Below are 15,113 nucleotides of genomic sequence, written 5' to 3' on the forward strand. Positions count from 1 at the left end.
TGCGTGCCTGGTGTGTGCACCTACAGGGGCCCTGGACAAACTGTGGGCAAACAGACCCTGCTGGAAAACATCCTGGTCACAGAGCTTCCTTCCATGGTGCCGTCACAAGGGTGTGAGACACCACATAGCCAGGAGGGCAGATGCTCCAGAAGGGGCAAAGTCTCTCCGGATGTTTCCCTTAGTTGAGCTTCATTAAATTACTTTCATTTGAATTCCTTAGCCTTTCCAAGTACCTTTTAATTGTATGACAGGGCTGTGCCATTTTGTGTTATTTGTGAATTTGGTGGGGCTGTGCTCTCCCTGCTGTCTACCACCTAAATGAAATAACATTTACCCCAGTCCTGACCCTGTGTTGCAATACTATTAAGTGGTCTCCAAATGGGCGTTGTAGTATTGACTGCAATCCTCTGGACCTGCATTAAGTTACTGAATGAATCTCTTCCATTTGAAGAAAACTTTGTCTGGTACAGTCAGAATGGTCATTTTGTGTGCAGAATAAATGTTTGGTGGTGACTGACTAAGGACTGCCTTCTGTGTCTTTATTGTAACTTTTCTTTGTTGCAATTAGCAAGCAGAAGTTAAGTTACTAGATTGGTATGGGAACTTAAACCAGTAACTTTTACTTGCAGATCACAGGAGTAATAAATAATATGCCGCACAAAGCTCTATTTTGTAGGTGCAATATCTTTGCAACTTTGAGTTCTCCCTTACTTAGGATGGTGGGAGAAGACCGGAAGATCTGCACTGCATGTGGTTTGACATGACTGTGCCCTGTCTCGTTTTCTGTACTGTGTGAGCCTTGTTGATTTGACTTTGTGTTCCTCTCCCTCTTTCCCACATCAACCCTTCACTTATTCATAGCATAGCAGAGGTATTTCTCGACTGTTTTTTGACATGAGCACAAGGTACAGCACTGATGGATCAAATACGAATTAAGCAATAGCACAGACAGCTTTGCCTGCTTCAGGACTGCCAGGGAAGGTGTCTGTCCAAAGTGCTGTGCTAAAAGGCCCTACATTAAGACTCCCATTCCTCAGTTACGCCTTTGCATTATGGACCCTCCCTTTTTACATAGTTATCCATAAAGTCTTCTGCACTTTTCTTCATGTAACTCAGTTGCACACTTTGGCCAGCTACAAGACAAATGTTGTATTAACCCTGTTCCCATATAGCCTGAACTGTTTTATCCTGATTCCACAGATTGCTGCATGGCTTCCCTGAAATGATGCTTCATTTTATTGTGAAGGGCTCATATTTTGACTCTTGTGTGCTTCACAACTATAGAAGCAAAAACTGAACTTCTGAACTTTGTGAACTTTGTCCACTTCTAGCCAAGGTGCTGGGAAACAGGAAAAGAGAGCTGACAGAATTTAGACAATCAGCTTCTGACAAGATAAAAATGGCATCTTCACTTTAAAATATTTTTTTTAATTTTCAACATATGTATCACCAACAAATGTATTACTAAAATTGCCTCAAGCTATGCCCTCTGGACATTTTCAGGTTGGACATCAGGTGAATTTCTTCATAGAAAGTGTTGTTAAACATCAGAATGCTCTGCTGAGGGAGGTGACAGAGTCACCGTCCCTGGAGATGTTCAAGAAACAAGTGGACAGAGCACTCAGTGCCATGGTCTTGCTGACAAGGTGGTGATTGGTGGTGATTGGACTCAGTGATTTTAGAGGTCAATTCCAGCTTAAATCATTCTGTGATTCTGCAAGCATACTACGATGAACCACCATTTTGTTGGTTTATCCTCTTTTTTCTACTGACATTCATGTCTCTGTCTTTGTATTTTCAGATACAGTATTCTAGGTTTGCTACTTGGAAAAGAAAAAATCATGGCTTCCAACACATCAAACCCTGCTAACCATTTGCCATACTTCTTTGGTAATATCACACGTGAAGATGCCGAGGAGTATCTGATGCAGGGAGGAGCAAGTGATGGACTATACTTGCTTCGCCAAAGCCGGAATTACCTGGGGGGCTTTGCCCTATCCTTGGCCCATGGAAGGAAGGTTCACCACTATACAATTGAGAGGGAGCTGAGTGGCTCCTATGCTATTGCAGGAGGCAAGTCACACGCCAGTCCTGCTGAACTCATTAACTATCACTCAGGGGAAACGGATGGCCTTATCTGTCTACTGAGAAAGCCTTTCAACCGGCCACCGGGCGTTGAACCCAAAACAGGACCCTTCGAAGATTTGAAAGAGAACCTCATCAGAGAGTATGTCAAGCAGACTTGGAATTTGCAGGTAAAACCAGGCTGGTCTTGCCATAAAGTAATCTTTAAACTAGGAGAAAAAGAGATTGCAATATTTGTTTCCAGCTGCTGCTGCTGCTAGGTAGTATTTTTTCACAATGAAGTGACAGCTGTTTGAAATTTAGCAGTGAGGGGTTTTTCTCCTCAGTACATGCATTAACATGGTGGTAAGTGTAGTTTTCCTGAAATTTAAGCCCTTAAAACTTTTACAATGTCCTAACCACCATTCAGCATAATCTTATCTACCTCTGCAGTAACATATGCCATCAGATTTGGACCAAAAATTATTACATGTAATGAACAAGATACAGAAATGGTTTGTCTAATTGCTTTTAATCCTGATTTTTTATGGATGGTTTTGCAGGTAGGCATGGTAACATGATGACTTGTTTTGCATCTTACTCTCTTAGTTGGCCTTGTTTCTGTGATGGTAATTTAAGTTATGTCCAAAACAGAAATTGCTCCTGAAAGAGAACAGTTTCTACACTGCAGAGCACTGCCTATACATCTTCCATGCTGCAGGGGTCAAGCAGGAATTTTCCATGTCAAGGACAAGGTGTTGGATTTTTTCCTGGGAATGACTATGAAGAAGCCATTCTTAACATGGAAACACTAGTGTAGGAGACTGCAAAGAGAGTATTATTTCACCTTGAGATGTCATGAGTTACCTTTATGAATGAATGAAGATACTCAAGGTTCCTACTCTCTTTTGCTGCTAGCAAGTAACCCTGTGAACTCTGCTCCGTAAAATTCATGGAGCAACCCCCAAACTGTGAAAACCTGAAACTTATACAACATTTTCTATAACTACTGAGGTTCACAGTGTCTTTTCTGATGAGCCTGAGATCAATCTAGAGGGAAGTTGATGAGCTCTGGTTAAATGCTGGTGAAACTAGTGGGGGTTGCCCTCAGATTCTGAGCCAAATTTAGAAGTGGTAGGTTGTAGACAAGGTTAGAAATGTCTAAGTTAATATTTCTCTGAATAATTCACTCTAAAATGGGGACTGTTCTGTCTGGGAAAATTTGCATTGATGTCTTTGACATAGACATGCTGCAACAGTGCAAAGCATGTTTTTTTACCACACTGCCATAGGATATGTAATTTGGAGGTACGTTTGAATGCGCAGACTGACACTAACTTCATTTTGCCATGTCTCATTAGCATAACAATATGAATTTATTTTAAGCTTAAATACTGATACATCAGTAGTTTTATTTACTGGTTAATTTTCCTTCTTTTTCTCAGAGGTAGAGGGAGAACCTTAGTTTTGTGATATGTTAGTTTCTATTTTAAAATCCTTATAGCAACCAGGCCTTCACACACAACAAATATGTGCAGATTTTGGTTGTCCCAGAGGCAGTCCCAAAAGACTGAGAATCTACCAGTCATCTTTTATGGCAGAAGACAGTTTGACTGTTTCACCATGTTTTTATTGTTCCCTAGGGGCAGGCTCTTGAGCAAGCTATCATTAGTCAGAAGCCTCAGCTGGAGAAACTGATTGCCACTACAGCCCATGAGAAGATGCCATGGTTCCATGGGAGGATCTCTCGGGAGGAGTCAGAACACCGTATCCTCATTGGTTCAAGAAACAATGGAAAATTTCTGTGAGTTTATTTTTCTGTGGTATTGCTGTTTGCCTCCAGTGTTACTGTGGAGCTCTTTTGAATAAATCTTAAATGAGACTGTGCCCTCAAACATGGTTCATCCACAGTGAGGGCACCCAGTTCAGCATCATTTACATGACATGATGCTTCCTGCCCTCAAGTCCCTCGCTTAACTAAAGATGGAAAACTATAACAAAAGCCTGGAACATCTGCAAGGGTGTCGACTAGGGTCTGCTGGCACCAGTTGTGACCAGCCCAGGGCACCCCCTGGCATTTGCAGCCCTACTGTCATAGCCCACCTGCACACCCAGCACACAGGCTTATTAAGCTAGTACAATTAGAGACAAACTCCCTATGTTAGCAGCTGTTGGGATCTGTATGTGTCAAGTCTCCCAGGGACAGTGGTAGTGTTTTGTTTTGTAGTGTAGCAATAAAATGATCACTTCTACCTTGACAGCGCTATTTTGTTTCTGGTGCTTACCCTCTGCATTTGCCAAGCCTAGTGATCTTTTGTTTTCTGAGCACAAATGTGGCATTAGGATAGTGAGTGACAGCCATCAGGGACTAGAGCCAGGGGTTTGTTTGGAAAATCCTCATTTGAAAAATAGCAGTGTTTTAACAGACCTGTCTTTTGTCATTCCCGCTGCCACCCGGAAAAGTATTTATATCATGATAAAAAATTTAAAAAATTAGGCTTAAAAGTCAAGGCCAAGTAAGGATCACCTAGAACTATATAATTTCTGAAGAAAATTTCATCACCTACCTATGTAGTTTTCTTAAGCACTCAGCTTCTTTGGCTTTTTTTGGAGGTAGTCCAAAGTGAAAGTCGACAGCTGAGTGCAGGAAGGATATGGTTCTTCAGTACCAATTCTTTCACTTTACTTTCTCTGTAACTGTGCCTTAATAGTTGCTAATGTGGGTGCAACCCTTGCATATTTCCATGTTTCAGTCTTAGTTGACAGGAACCAGTAACTCCTTTAAATCCTGTTCCCAGTAGAGTGAATTCCAATGAGGTCTTGACCACAAACACTTTGACTGTAGTGACATCTCATTTCTTGAGCTCTCTTTTCTTCCCTCAGTACTTCAAGTTTTTGTATTTCATAGCCAGTTTTTGTATTTCTCACCCAAGTAGCCATCCATGCCTATTTTCAGCCTCATATTCCCTATTGGTGGGCGCCAGGTCCAGAGGGACGCTTACACAGTTGCTTTTGCTGCAATGAGCAACAGAACATTGTAATAAGCTTGTAACTTATTTTGTCATAGTTGTAGTAAAAAAAAACTGTTACAAAAGTTACAAAAATTTGTGGAGCCAGATATATCTCTTTCTGCTGCAAGGACTTCAGAGGATTTGATGAACATAGTTGCTGTTAACAATTACAAGCCCAACATCACTGCACAACCTCTCCTTTTTCTTGCCCTTTGATTTTGCTAGCTTCTTCTCCAACTTTTTAGACAGAAGGTCCAGTAATTGAAACAAAAAGCAATCCTTTCTTTTAAGGACAACTTTATACCTAAAAATATATTGCTTTTTTGCTTTCTGTTTTAATATCATCTCAACTTTGTATCAGCTGAGTCATGATGTTGATCGTGTATTAAATCTGGCAGCTTTTCCAATTTGCCTCAGGAACACATTGGTTCCTCTGTGGCCAAAGTACTTCTCTTTGGGGCAAGGGAGGGAGTTGGGGCACAGGGGAAAGGAATCTAGTTTTTCTTCAAAGAAAAGGTTCCACTAGCTAGCAGTTCTTAACAGCAGGGATAGGTTTTGGAGTAAGGGAGTGAAATTTTCTAAGAGATATAACATTTTCAGCCTCTATTATAAACGCTAGTCTCTTTTTAATCTTCTATGAGCAGTCCTACTGCTTTGACTGTAAATATTTTCCCAGCGTTTTCCTGTATTCCTTAAAGGAGTCAATTCTGATGCTCTTTGTTGCTCAGTGAGTTGTGGGGAAGCATTCAGGCCTGCTCCCATGGGACAGGATATGTCAATGGATCCATATTTATATAGTTTTGATGGAACTCGGGTGCTACTTTCATATCAGGAGGAGAAGCTCATGTAGTAGAAAATGCTAATTTTAAGGCTCTATTTAAACTGTGAGAACTGCTATTGGAGTTTAAATATTATGAACTGCTAGTGTTGATCTTGAGTACCTGTTAAAAGGACAAGACTGTTTACTTCTGCATCTGTAGGATGCTTTCTGATGTATTAATTGTCTTTGCAGAGCAATTAATAGGTCAGACTTCCTATCAGACCATTTTAGTATGTAGTGGCCACTCAGCTGCTGTTTGCTCCTACGATCTCAGGGAAGACACAGGGACAGAACCTAATATCCCTCACAGCTCAGTAGCCAATGCAGCAAGAGAAATAATGTGTTGTTCATTTGTGTTGAAATCAGTTATTCTACATTCCTGAGCCATTCTAGCTCTCAGACCCAAACACTTAGAGGCTCTTCTCAACTAAAAGAACTGTCTAACTCAGAGAGGTTTATTGCTTTCTGCAGTGGGTTGCCTAACAGAGGCTTGCTCAGCAGGTGTTGAGAAACAAACCACTCATTTCTGACTAACTGAAGCAGAAGCAGCAAAACTGTTGAGTGTGAGTGTGGTGCATTGTTTTACATTTCAGGCACAGACATCACGTAGTTTTACTTACCCAGCAGCAGTGCTTGCCAGAATATTCTGTACATCTGTGGATTGAAGACTTTGAAGTTGTGGCTATGAATTAGTGTTTTTCTAACACTGGGCAATATAATCAAGCCCAGTAACTGACTGTAAAGTAAAACTTTCAAGCATGTTAGTCTAAGAGATGTTTGCTTGTTGAGGTAGGAATTGGAAACTGGGAACAAAGAGAGGAAGTAGATTTTTGAAGAGATGAGGTACTCCTAAGGTTATTTAAAAAGTCCACAAGTGAGTAGTTGTATGTGACAAAAATAATATTGTTTATTATGGAGAAAATAAAAAATATTAGAATGATATAATATTTTTGTATATTTTTGACAAGGCTCTCCAAAACTTCATGACACCAGAAATTTGCTATCCATCTGACCTACCTACCCTAAAGCAAGATCCAGTACATCAGTCTGTGTAATAAAACAACTAACATGTAGATTTCTTTAGCATTGTTGTGCAGCAATAGAAGATTATCAAATCTAGAATTATTTTTAATGGTTTAAATATGGAAATAGAAGAAAAGATTCCTCACTGCAGTTCAAAATATAATGAATAGCACCATAAAAATAACAGTACAATGCATCCAAGGAAAAATTCTGATTTAAATGTGGATGTTTTACCAGGGAATTTTCAAAGATCTTTTAAAAGCTTTTTTCATGGCTTAAAAGTCAGTAAAGTATGTATGTGGATGCTAGGGAGTTTGTTTTCAAAACCAAAACCAGAAATCATGACATGAAATAGGAAGTATTTTCTATCTCTTCTGTGAAGAATGTTTGTGTAAGATTGCCACTCTAGGCATGAACTTTGGGGGGAAAAAATAGCAGTGGAAGAGAAGTAAAATATTTCTAAAATTATCTGAAAAGAAACTGAAAATACAGAACTTGATGTCTGAAGCCCCACTTTACTAGACTAACAATTTTACATTCTATATTGGGTGATGGTTCTTGACCAAGCTTCTGGGGTTTATTACATTTTGTCTGGTAGGGAACAGTGATCCTAGATCAAACTGTTAATATTGGTAATACTTTTATTAATATTTTAATAGTATTTTATGAATAATGCATCATTAAATATTTATAATATTGTTGATATCTATGTGAGTCCATGCATGCATATGTGGAAGAGTTGAAAAATAAATTATGACTTTACTAAAAGCAAAAAACAGAAGAGTTAATTTCCTCTGTAGTTTCACATAAACATCTCTGGTATGTGGTAAGTGTTGTCATGTCTTGCCATCAATAATGACCGATAAAGTTATACAAGCCTACAATCTTGCACATGCATTAAAAACCAGGAGTTCTGAAGTTGGAGGAGGATAAAGAATATTCAGAAATACTGTTAAACTTAAAAAATAAATATTAGGGAAATTGTGAGTGAAGGCATTGCAAATTAGCAATTTAGTCTATATAAACTTTTAACATGTGTTCATAGCTGTATGTAGTTCACATAAAATATGAACAGTTGTGTAAAAGAAAAGTAGAAAACTATTTTGGTGTCATATGAGTGTCTTCAGTACGTAATGAGAATATGAAAGGGGACAACTCTAGTTTAGACTATTGTAATGAGCCACAGTAATATGCCACATCATGGCATTCCATGACAGCTAGAAACTAAACTGTCTCTTATATGTCACAATACTTAGTACTAGTAACAGTATTTCAAAATAATAAACTTTGAAGTGCAGTTGTCTGTAAGAGTTTTATTGTCTTTGGTCTGACCAAAGATTCCTGTTTCTGGTATATGTAGCAGTATATATTTGCACAAATATTGCTGCCTTCTTCTGGTAGTTTGCTGCTACCAGACTGCACACTGAGCTAGGTCATTTTTCTGACCATGCAGAGAATTCTTTAGATAATTCTATCTCTATTAAGTTTCTGTCCATAAAAGGGACTGGACATTATTGACATCATAGAAGATGAAAACAATCCTAATTGTTTTCACCCTAATTCAGGGATATTAATTAATGATGAAGTTCCTCTTGAGAGTGCCAAGGAGTTACTAGGCTTAGATGAGCCATAAAATACCATAAAAGCTTTTCAAGATCAATGATAATACACAGACAATGAACTGTGTTTCTGGAGGTGCTGTCTTCCTCTCCACAGCAGCCTGGATGATGCCCCTGACTCTTTGGAAGAGCTCTTTACTGATCTTCAGTTAGGTGCGTGTTGGGTGCCCCTTGCAGACCAGGGAAGCAGAGCTGTGGCCTCTGAGACGGGTTCTGCACTGGGTGCTTCAGCAGCAGAGTGGGTCTGAGGTGTGAAGAAAAGCTGTGACCTAACTGAGATAGCGGTACTAAGATCTATTTCAGGTGCAGCTTTACTGCAGAGCTGTTTGTTAGGGGTTTGGTGGAGCGTGGTGTATTTAGCTGCCAGGGTGAAGTCAACTAAATAGACGAATTTGATGCAATCCTTCTCACAAAAGTATTTTTTAACTGTGCAGCAGGCTCACCAGGAGATGAATTTTTAGGTTCCATTGTAGATAGCAATAGTGTGAAGCTGACATAGCTCCTAAATACTGCAGTGTTCTGACATTTCTGAGACAGCTTTGAATGTGTTAGCGAACAGGGGAGAAGAAATGATGCAAATGAAGACAGCAGTCAATCCACTTTGCCCTTTATATAATTCTTTTACAGATGATGCCAAGTTCATTTCTTATTACCCACAAACTTGGAACATATGCAATGTGCAGCAGATCTTTGAAGTGATAATGAGTAGCCATATTGTTAATAGCATTACCAGAGAGATGGTCATGAAGAGAGAGGGCAAGACAAGCAGGGAATGGCTGGAGCTCCATCAGCAGTGGGGAATGTCAATATCTCTGGCATCAACAAAGCTGTAATTGCTGAGAAGCCAAACCAATGCCAAGAATAAAATTTATCATGCCTTTGGATTCAGGAGCAAGAATAATTTCACACCATTCCTAAAGCAAGCATTTTGCTTGTTTATTTTCTTCATAATTCTCCACTGCAGAATGCTGTGAATTTTGTTTTCTTCTACACAGTCAATGAGGCATGTTGTAATAGCAATTTATTTCTTTGACCCTCAGGGTTATTTTTCTTTAGAAAGAGAGGGATCATTTGGGCTTTCAGATGGAAACAGAAAAAATTGGGACATTGTTCTTTTTGCTTCCAAATAAAAATACCAAAGGAAGGAATGGATAGCCATCTACACTGTCTGTAATAATGCTCCAAATTGTTATTGGTTGCTGTCTAGGTTGCACTCCCAAAACCACAAAAAATACTCAAACACACATTACATGAAATATAAAATCAATAAATATTCTCTGCATTGTGTCAGGTAACAATTTTAATTTCCACAGTCCTTATTCTGCTGCTTTAAAAATATATGTCACAAAAAAATATAGCTACCTTGGCACTTCTCTAATACAGCTATGTAGCTATGTACTCAAATCTGTTCTCAATGAAGTTGTTCTTATTTATGATGAATTCACTGTATGAAACAACACTGTTGTTTATTTACAGGTGTTTATTATCTTTATGTTTTTCTTCTGGACATTTGTGATTCTCTGCAATAGCATGAAATGGAAGACCAGGTGATACCTGACTGCTGGCTTCCTTCCTTGCCAAATTTTTTCAATGAAGACCTTTTTATTTAGCAGTCTTTTTATTGAAGAACAGTAAATATTTTGTTTCGTTTCAGAGCACTTTAAAGCAGAGAGTGCATTTAGAATTTTGATTTTTTTTCTCAACATTCTGAAAATTGTTACTTTCCGTACAAGGAAAGTTCCATAATATATGAAGAGAGCTAGATCTGATGTGAAGGCCCTGGGTAATACAAGCAGCACCATCAAGATGCGCAACTTCTCTGTCTATTCAAAGAAGTTTCAGGTTACAACCTTTTAGTTTGAATAGCATTTGCCTTTTATTCTATTTTTTACAGCAACTGTTGACATAGAATGGGGTACTGTTACCCAGCTGCAGTTCTGGAGGCTTAGCCTAAGGTAGACAGCTATTACCACAGTCTGCAAAACCAAAGTGGAATTGTGAAACGTGGCTTGGTGCAATCCATGTCACACAGTAAGAGTTCAGTTTGCCAAAACTCAGACTTAAACTGTCAATTCAATGCAGTTGATACTTCTGCCTTTCAGATATTTGGAAAGATGGTAGTAGTTCTGGTTTCATGTTTTTTGGGGATCCAGGTTGTGTACCTCCTGATTTTGTCTTTTGTAGGGATCTGGGTTGTGGAGCTGACTGACTACGGTTTAAAACCCACCTGCTCCATAACCCTAAGGGAGAAAGGGTCCTGCTGGGCCCTGACTGATGGTGAATGAAGGTGTTTTCAGGAAGTGCAGTGATAGAGCTGTCTGACAGAAGTTAACGTGGCTGTGAGCTGCAGATGGCTCCAGAGTTGTGTAGCTGTTTGGTTAGGGGAAGGAAGAGCTCTGAAATGCGATTACAACCCTATGAACCTGAACTCCACCTAAATCCTGCACTGAAGAGTGATAGAGCTGTGGGGTCTGTGCCATAGTCTTCAGAAATCAGGGCTCTCCCCTCCCATACGTGCCTGTGCTTTTAAGAAATGTTTGCAGTGCCTCTCACGAGAGTAACAATTCTTGCAAATGAGAACTGAATTGTATTGGAGCTTTCATTTCTTCCTGTGAAACATGAAGCATATTTGTTACTAAGAAACAATCCATTGTATTTTTGTAATATTATTTGGACTATTCTGAACAGAAGCCTGATTGTAATGAAATGCCATTTGTTTGTGTTTTAGAAACAATGCCCTCTATTCTGAAAATATTTTTCTATTTGCTTTGAGCAGGTTAGAAGAAGACAAAGTAAAAGTCACTCTTCACTGGTCAGTCAGCACAGGAAATCAGCATGCTGAGAAAATACCTATATGCCATGAAGAAACCACAATGTGTTTCAATTTGCTTTAGAGACTCAACCAAGTTACTTTAGTTTCAGAAAACAAAAAACTGACCCTACTTCCCTTTTCTTTTAGCCAGTGTCCTGTTCACATCTTAGGCAACAAGAATCATGCTCTTTGAAAGAAAAAGGTGCATAAGTAATTCAGACAAAATACAGTTTTACTTCAGCCTTGAGATAGTCAGCTGAGGAGAATACATTAATACTTGCCTCTGCAATCTCCTGGGATATAACAGCAAGTACCAGTGTTGAACCAGCAAAGCTTCTTAATACCTTAGTGAGAATTTACTGCTATATTTCTTTTCAAGGCTGTTCAAAAATTCGAGGGAGAGTAAGTAGATTTCTGTGCACACCAGAACAAGAAATGTTTTAGTGCTCCAGCATCTAAGCCTTTCGTTCAAAAAAGAAAAAAATCCAGTCAATTTTTTTCTAACTCTGTGGCTGTTACACTGTCAGCTGTCAGTGAGCATGGGAACCTGACTGGAAGAAAAAGCCTGATTTCTAAACTCAGAAATGTTGCACCGACTATGATGGAGCCAGTAACAAACTCCCATCTAGTCTGGGTCCAGTAATCAGAATATGCTGGTCTCAGTGTCAGCTAGCCCTGAGTACACATGTAACAACTCTGTCATGCTTTATAGGCATCTCAGAGGGCACTCACAGGTCTCCTGGAAGGAGGAGATCATCCTACCTATGAATTTTTTATAAAGTTTTTATATTGTATTTGGCTATCTCTCCATGGTGAAGTTTAGATGAGATATGTACATTTCAATACCATGTTAAGTTTCTTATGAATTTTTTGTGAAATCTGCCACAAAGCATTACCATCTTCCCTGAAATTATAAAAATGAATGATTACAGAAATATATTATTTTCTTTAAATTCCAAGCCACACAGCAAGCTATTTCAAATACAGAAATTTTTCCTTTTCGCATTACATTCTTTTAGTATTTTATCTTCTGTTCTTACTGTCATCTCTTTATTTCAAAATAAAAGATACAAGAGAGGCAAGCCTTTAAAAATGCATATTTGCCCAAAGAGTGCTTTATGCAGTGTACAGCGTTCTGTAGCTGCCTTACAGTGCCTTACATAATTGATTTTTTGTTTTCATCTGTTGCTTTTTTGGAAGAAAAAAAAGAGAAACTTTAGTCAATTTACCTGAAAGTTAATTACACTAAGAAATAAATTAAAGGCTTAACAAAATTATTTCAGAAGTTGCAGTGCTGGTTTTGTTTTGGTTTTAATTCAAAAGCTTTACGGAAAGGATAATTAAAAAGAATGTTCATTCCTGCTAAACCCTGAAAGTCTTTCTTATTTTTGCAGTATCCGAGAAAGGGACAGCAATGGTTCCTATGCCCTGTGCCTACTGAATGATGGAAAAGTACTGCACTATCGTATTGACAGAGATAAGACAGGAAAACTCTCCATACCAGACGGAAAAAGATTTGACACCCTGTGGCAGGTCTGTTACATATATGTCACGTGGATCTGTCATCACATTTCCATATTACTGAACAGCTGACCAACATTGTTTTATTTTGCCTTGTGACAGTAGTCTTTGGCTAAAACCAGCATGTTTTGGCAGATTATTTGTCATATGTTTCCAACATTGTGTGGTTTCTGTACATGAAGAAAATATATGTTAATGTACAAAGCTATGTGAGTGTAGAGAGTTTAATAATTTTTAAATGTGATGTTGCAGCCTGGCTGAATTCAAAACTGTGACTATTATTAGTTATTATATTATTAGCTGAACATTCTCAGAATGAAAGTCCGTTCATATCTGCAAGTAACCATTTTCAATAATGGATACACTTGGTTTAGTCTTCTGCTAATGTCATTTATGACAGCAACCAACAGAATTCTAGCAAGCAAAAACGGGATGGTTTAGGGCATTGCACACAAAATGCAGTTTTTAGCTTTGAAATTCTCTACCTTCAAGTCTGCTAAAGCATGGCTTGCTGAGGCTTACCACCCAAATATGTCTGAACCCTGGTAAAGAGTAAGCAATTAAGAAGTCCACAGCTGACTATGCCATAGTTGATACTAAAACTGAATCCTAGTGAAATTACCGTGTAAATTGAAAATACTAAGGGAATTGAAATCCCTGCAGAAATCTCTTATGTCCTCTTGCTTAAAAATCTATTAAAATGAGTTAAGTGAGTCACAGATCTAAAATACGAATCTTTGCCTGCATATATTAATTCTTAGATTTCTGTATTTCTTTCCTGATGTCACTAGAAATTTAAAAGCAGCTCTGCTATCTTACAATTTTTGTGAACTGTGAACATGCCTGCAACTCTTATACTCACAGACCTTCCCCTTTATACCCAAATGGAAAATAGCAGTAACAAACCTGTAAAAGATGATGTGGAGGGGACGATCCAGGTGCACAAATGGCCACAACTACTGGTGCTACATTTATTAACTGTGCACATCCCATTGCAATTCTGAGGTCCAAAGAAAGCATTGCATATTAGGGCAATTCTGGCACTGTAATTATCCCAAAAAATATAAAAAAATTTAAAAAATAAAAATTAAAAAAAAAGTGAGAGTGAGAGTGGGAACTCAGAGACATAAAAATAAGTTATTTACTCGGAGTTTCAAAGCTGTTTAGTAGAAGAGCTAGGGGTAATACTGACCCTTGTAAATCCAATTCCTGGATCACATTACACATTTATCCACAAGGTTACTTCAGAAACATGCACCCCTGCTAAATAGAAATAAAGAAAACAACATGTGCAGTAAAGATCTTCTGTATTCTAAGGTCATTTGTTGTAATATATATCAACTATTGTACATATGCGCACATTTCTAAAGAGACAATATATTTAATGATACCACCTTCATATTTTCTTATCTTTTTCTCTCGTTATTTCTTTTTTCCCCTCTCCTCTCATTCTGCTAGTTAGTTGAGCATTATTCATACAAACCAGATGGATTATTAAGGGTTCTTACCATTCCTTGTCCACAACATGGCTCAGAAAATGGTGAGTTATTCCTATTATTTTTATATGTGTTAAAAGACATGATAATTATGATAAATATGTGTGAATTTTTTTCCACTTCCCAGGTAGGTGGGTGCAGATTTTCCACGTTTTCAAATGAGGTAATATCTGCCAGACTGGACATGTTGGAGGGAGATCCTGTAGCTTAGGGGTACCAAATCAAATTACTGCTGGGTCTAAATTATTGTTAGATCAGAAATGTGCTTTGCTGCTCAGAGTGGCAGTGTGTGTTACTTGGACCACAAACACGAAGTGGTTTTCCCAGCACTGCTCCAGTGTCCTTACTGCAAGCTGCAGCAGGCGCAGCAGCAGTGCTGCTGCAGGAATTCATCATGGGTGCAGTGAGTCATGCACCTGGCAGGTGAGTTCCCATGTTGGGGGGAACAGGGCAGAACAAGGCACTGGCTGCACCTGATGCTGAAATTGGGGGCAGAGAGGCATTCCTTGATAACTTGTGGGAAAGGAGGAGAAAAGGCGGGGTAAGTGTCAGCGTGCTTTTTATCCTGTTTCTTTAATGTCGTGTCACCCTGAAGAGACATTGCACTCTTGCCCTGACTGAAAAGGGAAAAGGATGCATCTGACTGATCTGTGTCCATCTTGTGCTCTTCCAGAACTGGTGTTCTCTCTCTAAGGCCACCTTCTGTCATTCTAACTGGATGCCAGTGCCATGGTGAGAGGATAGAGA

General features: G+C 38.8%; 1 protein-coding gene across 1 annotated transcript in view; it reads left to right on the plus strand.

Annotated features, from left to right (window-relative positions):
• Positions 1–748: 748 nt before the first annotated feature.
• SYK (spleen associated tyrosine kinase) overlaps positions 749–15,113 on the plus strand; it is a gene marked incomplete at its 5' end in the record, with an annotated part of 29,723 nt that continues 15,358 nt past the window's right edge. Inside the window, 5 exons of the mRNA XM_084224978.1 lie at positions 749–792; positions 1,802–2,255; positions 3,708–3,868; positions 12,744–12,882; positions 14,329–14,410. Of these exons, the coding sequence (XP_084081104.1) occupies positions 749–792; positions 1,802–2,255; positions 3,708–3,868; positions 12,744–12,882; positions 14,329–14,410 (880 nt within the window). The remainder of the gene's footprint in view (positions 793–1,801; positions 2,256–3,707; positions 3,869–12,743; positions 12,883–14,328; positions 14,411–15,113) is intronic.

Source organism: Fringilla coelebs (assembly GCF_963513975.1).
Source record: "Fringilla coelebs genome assembly, chromosome: Z".
NCBI classification, from domain to species: Eukaryota; Metazoa; Chordata; class Aves; order Passeriformes; family Fringillidae; genus Fringilla; species Fringilla coelebs.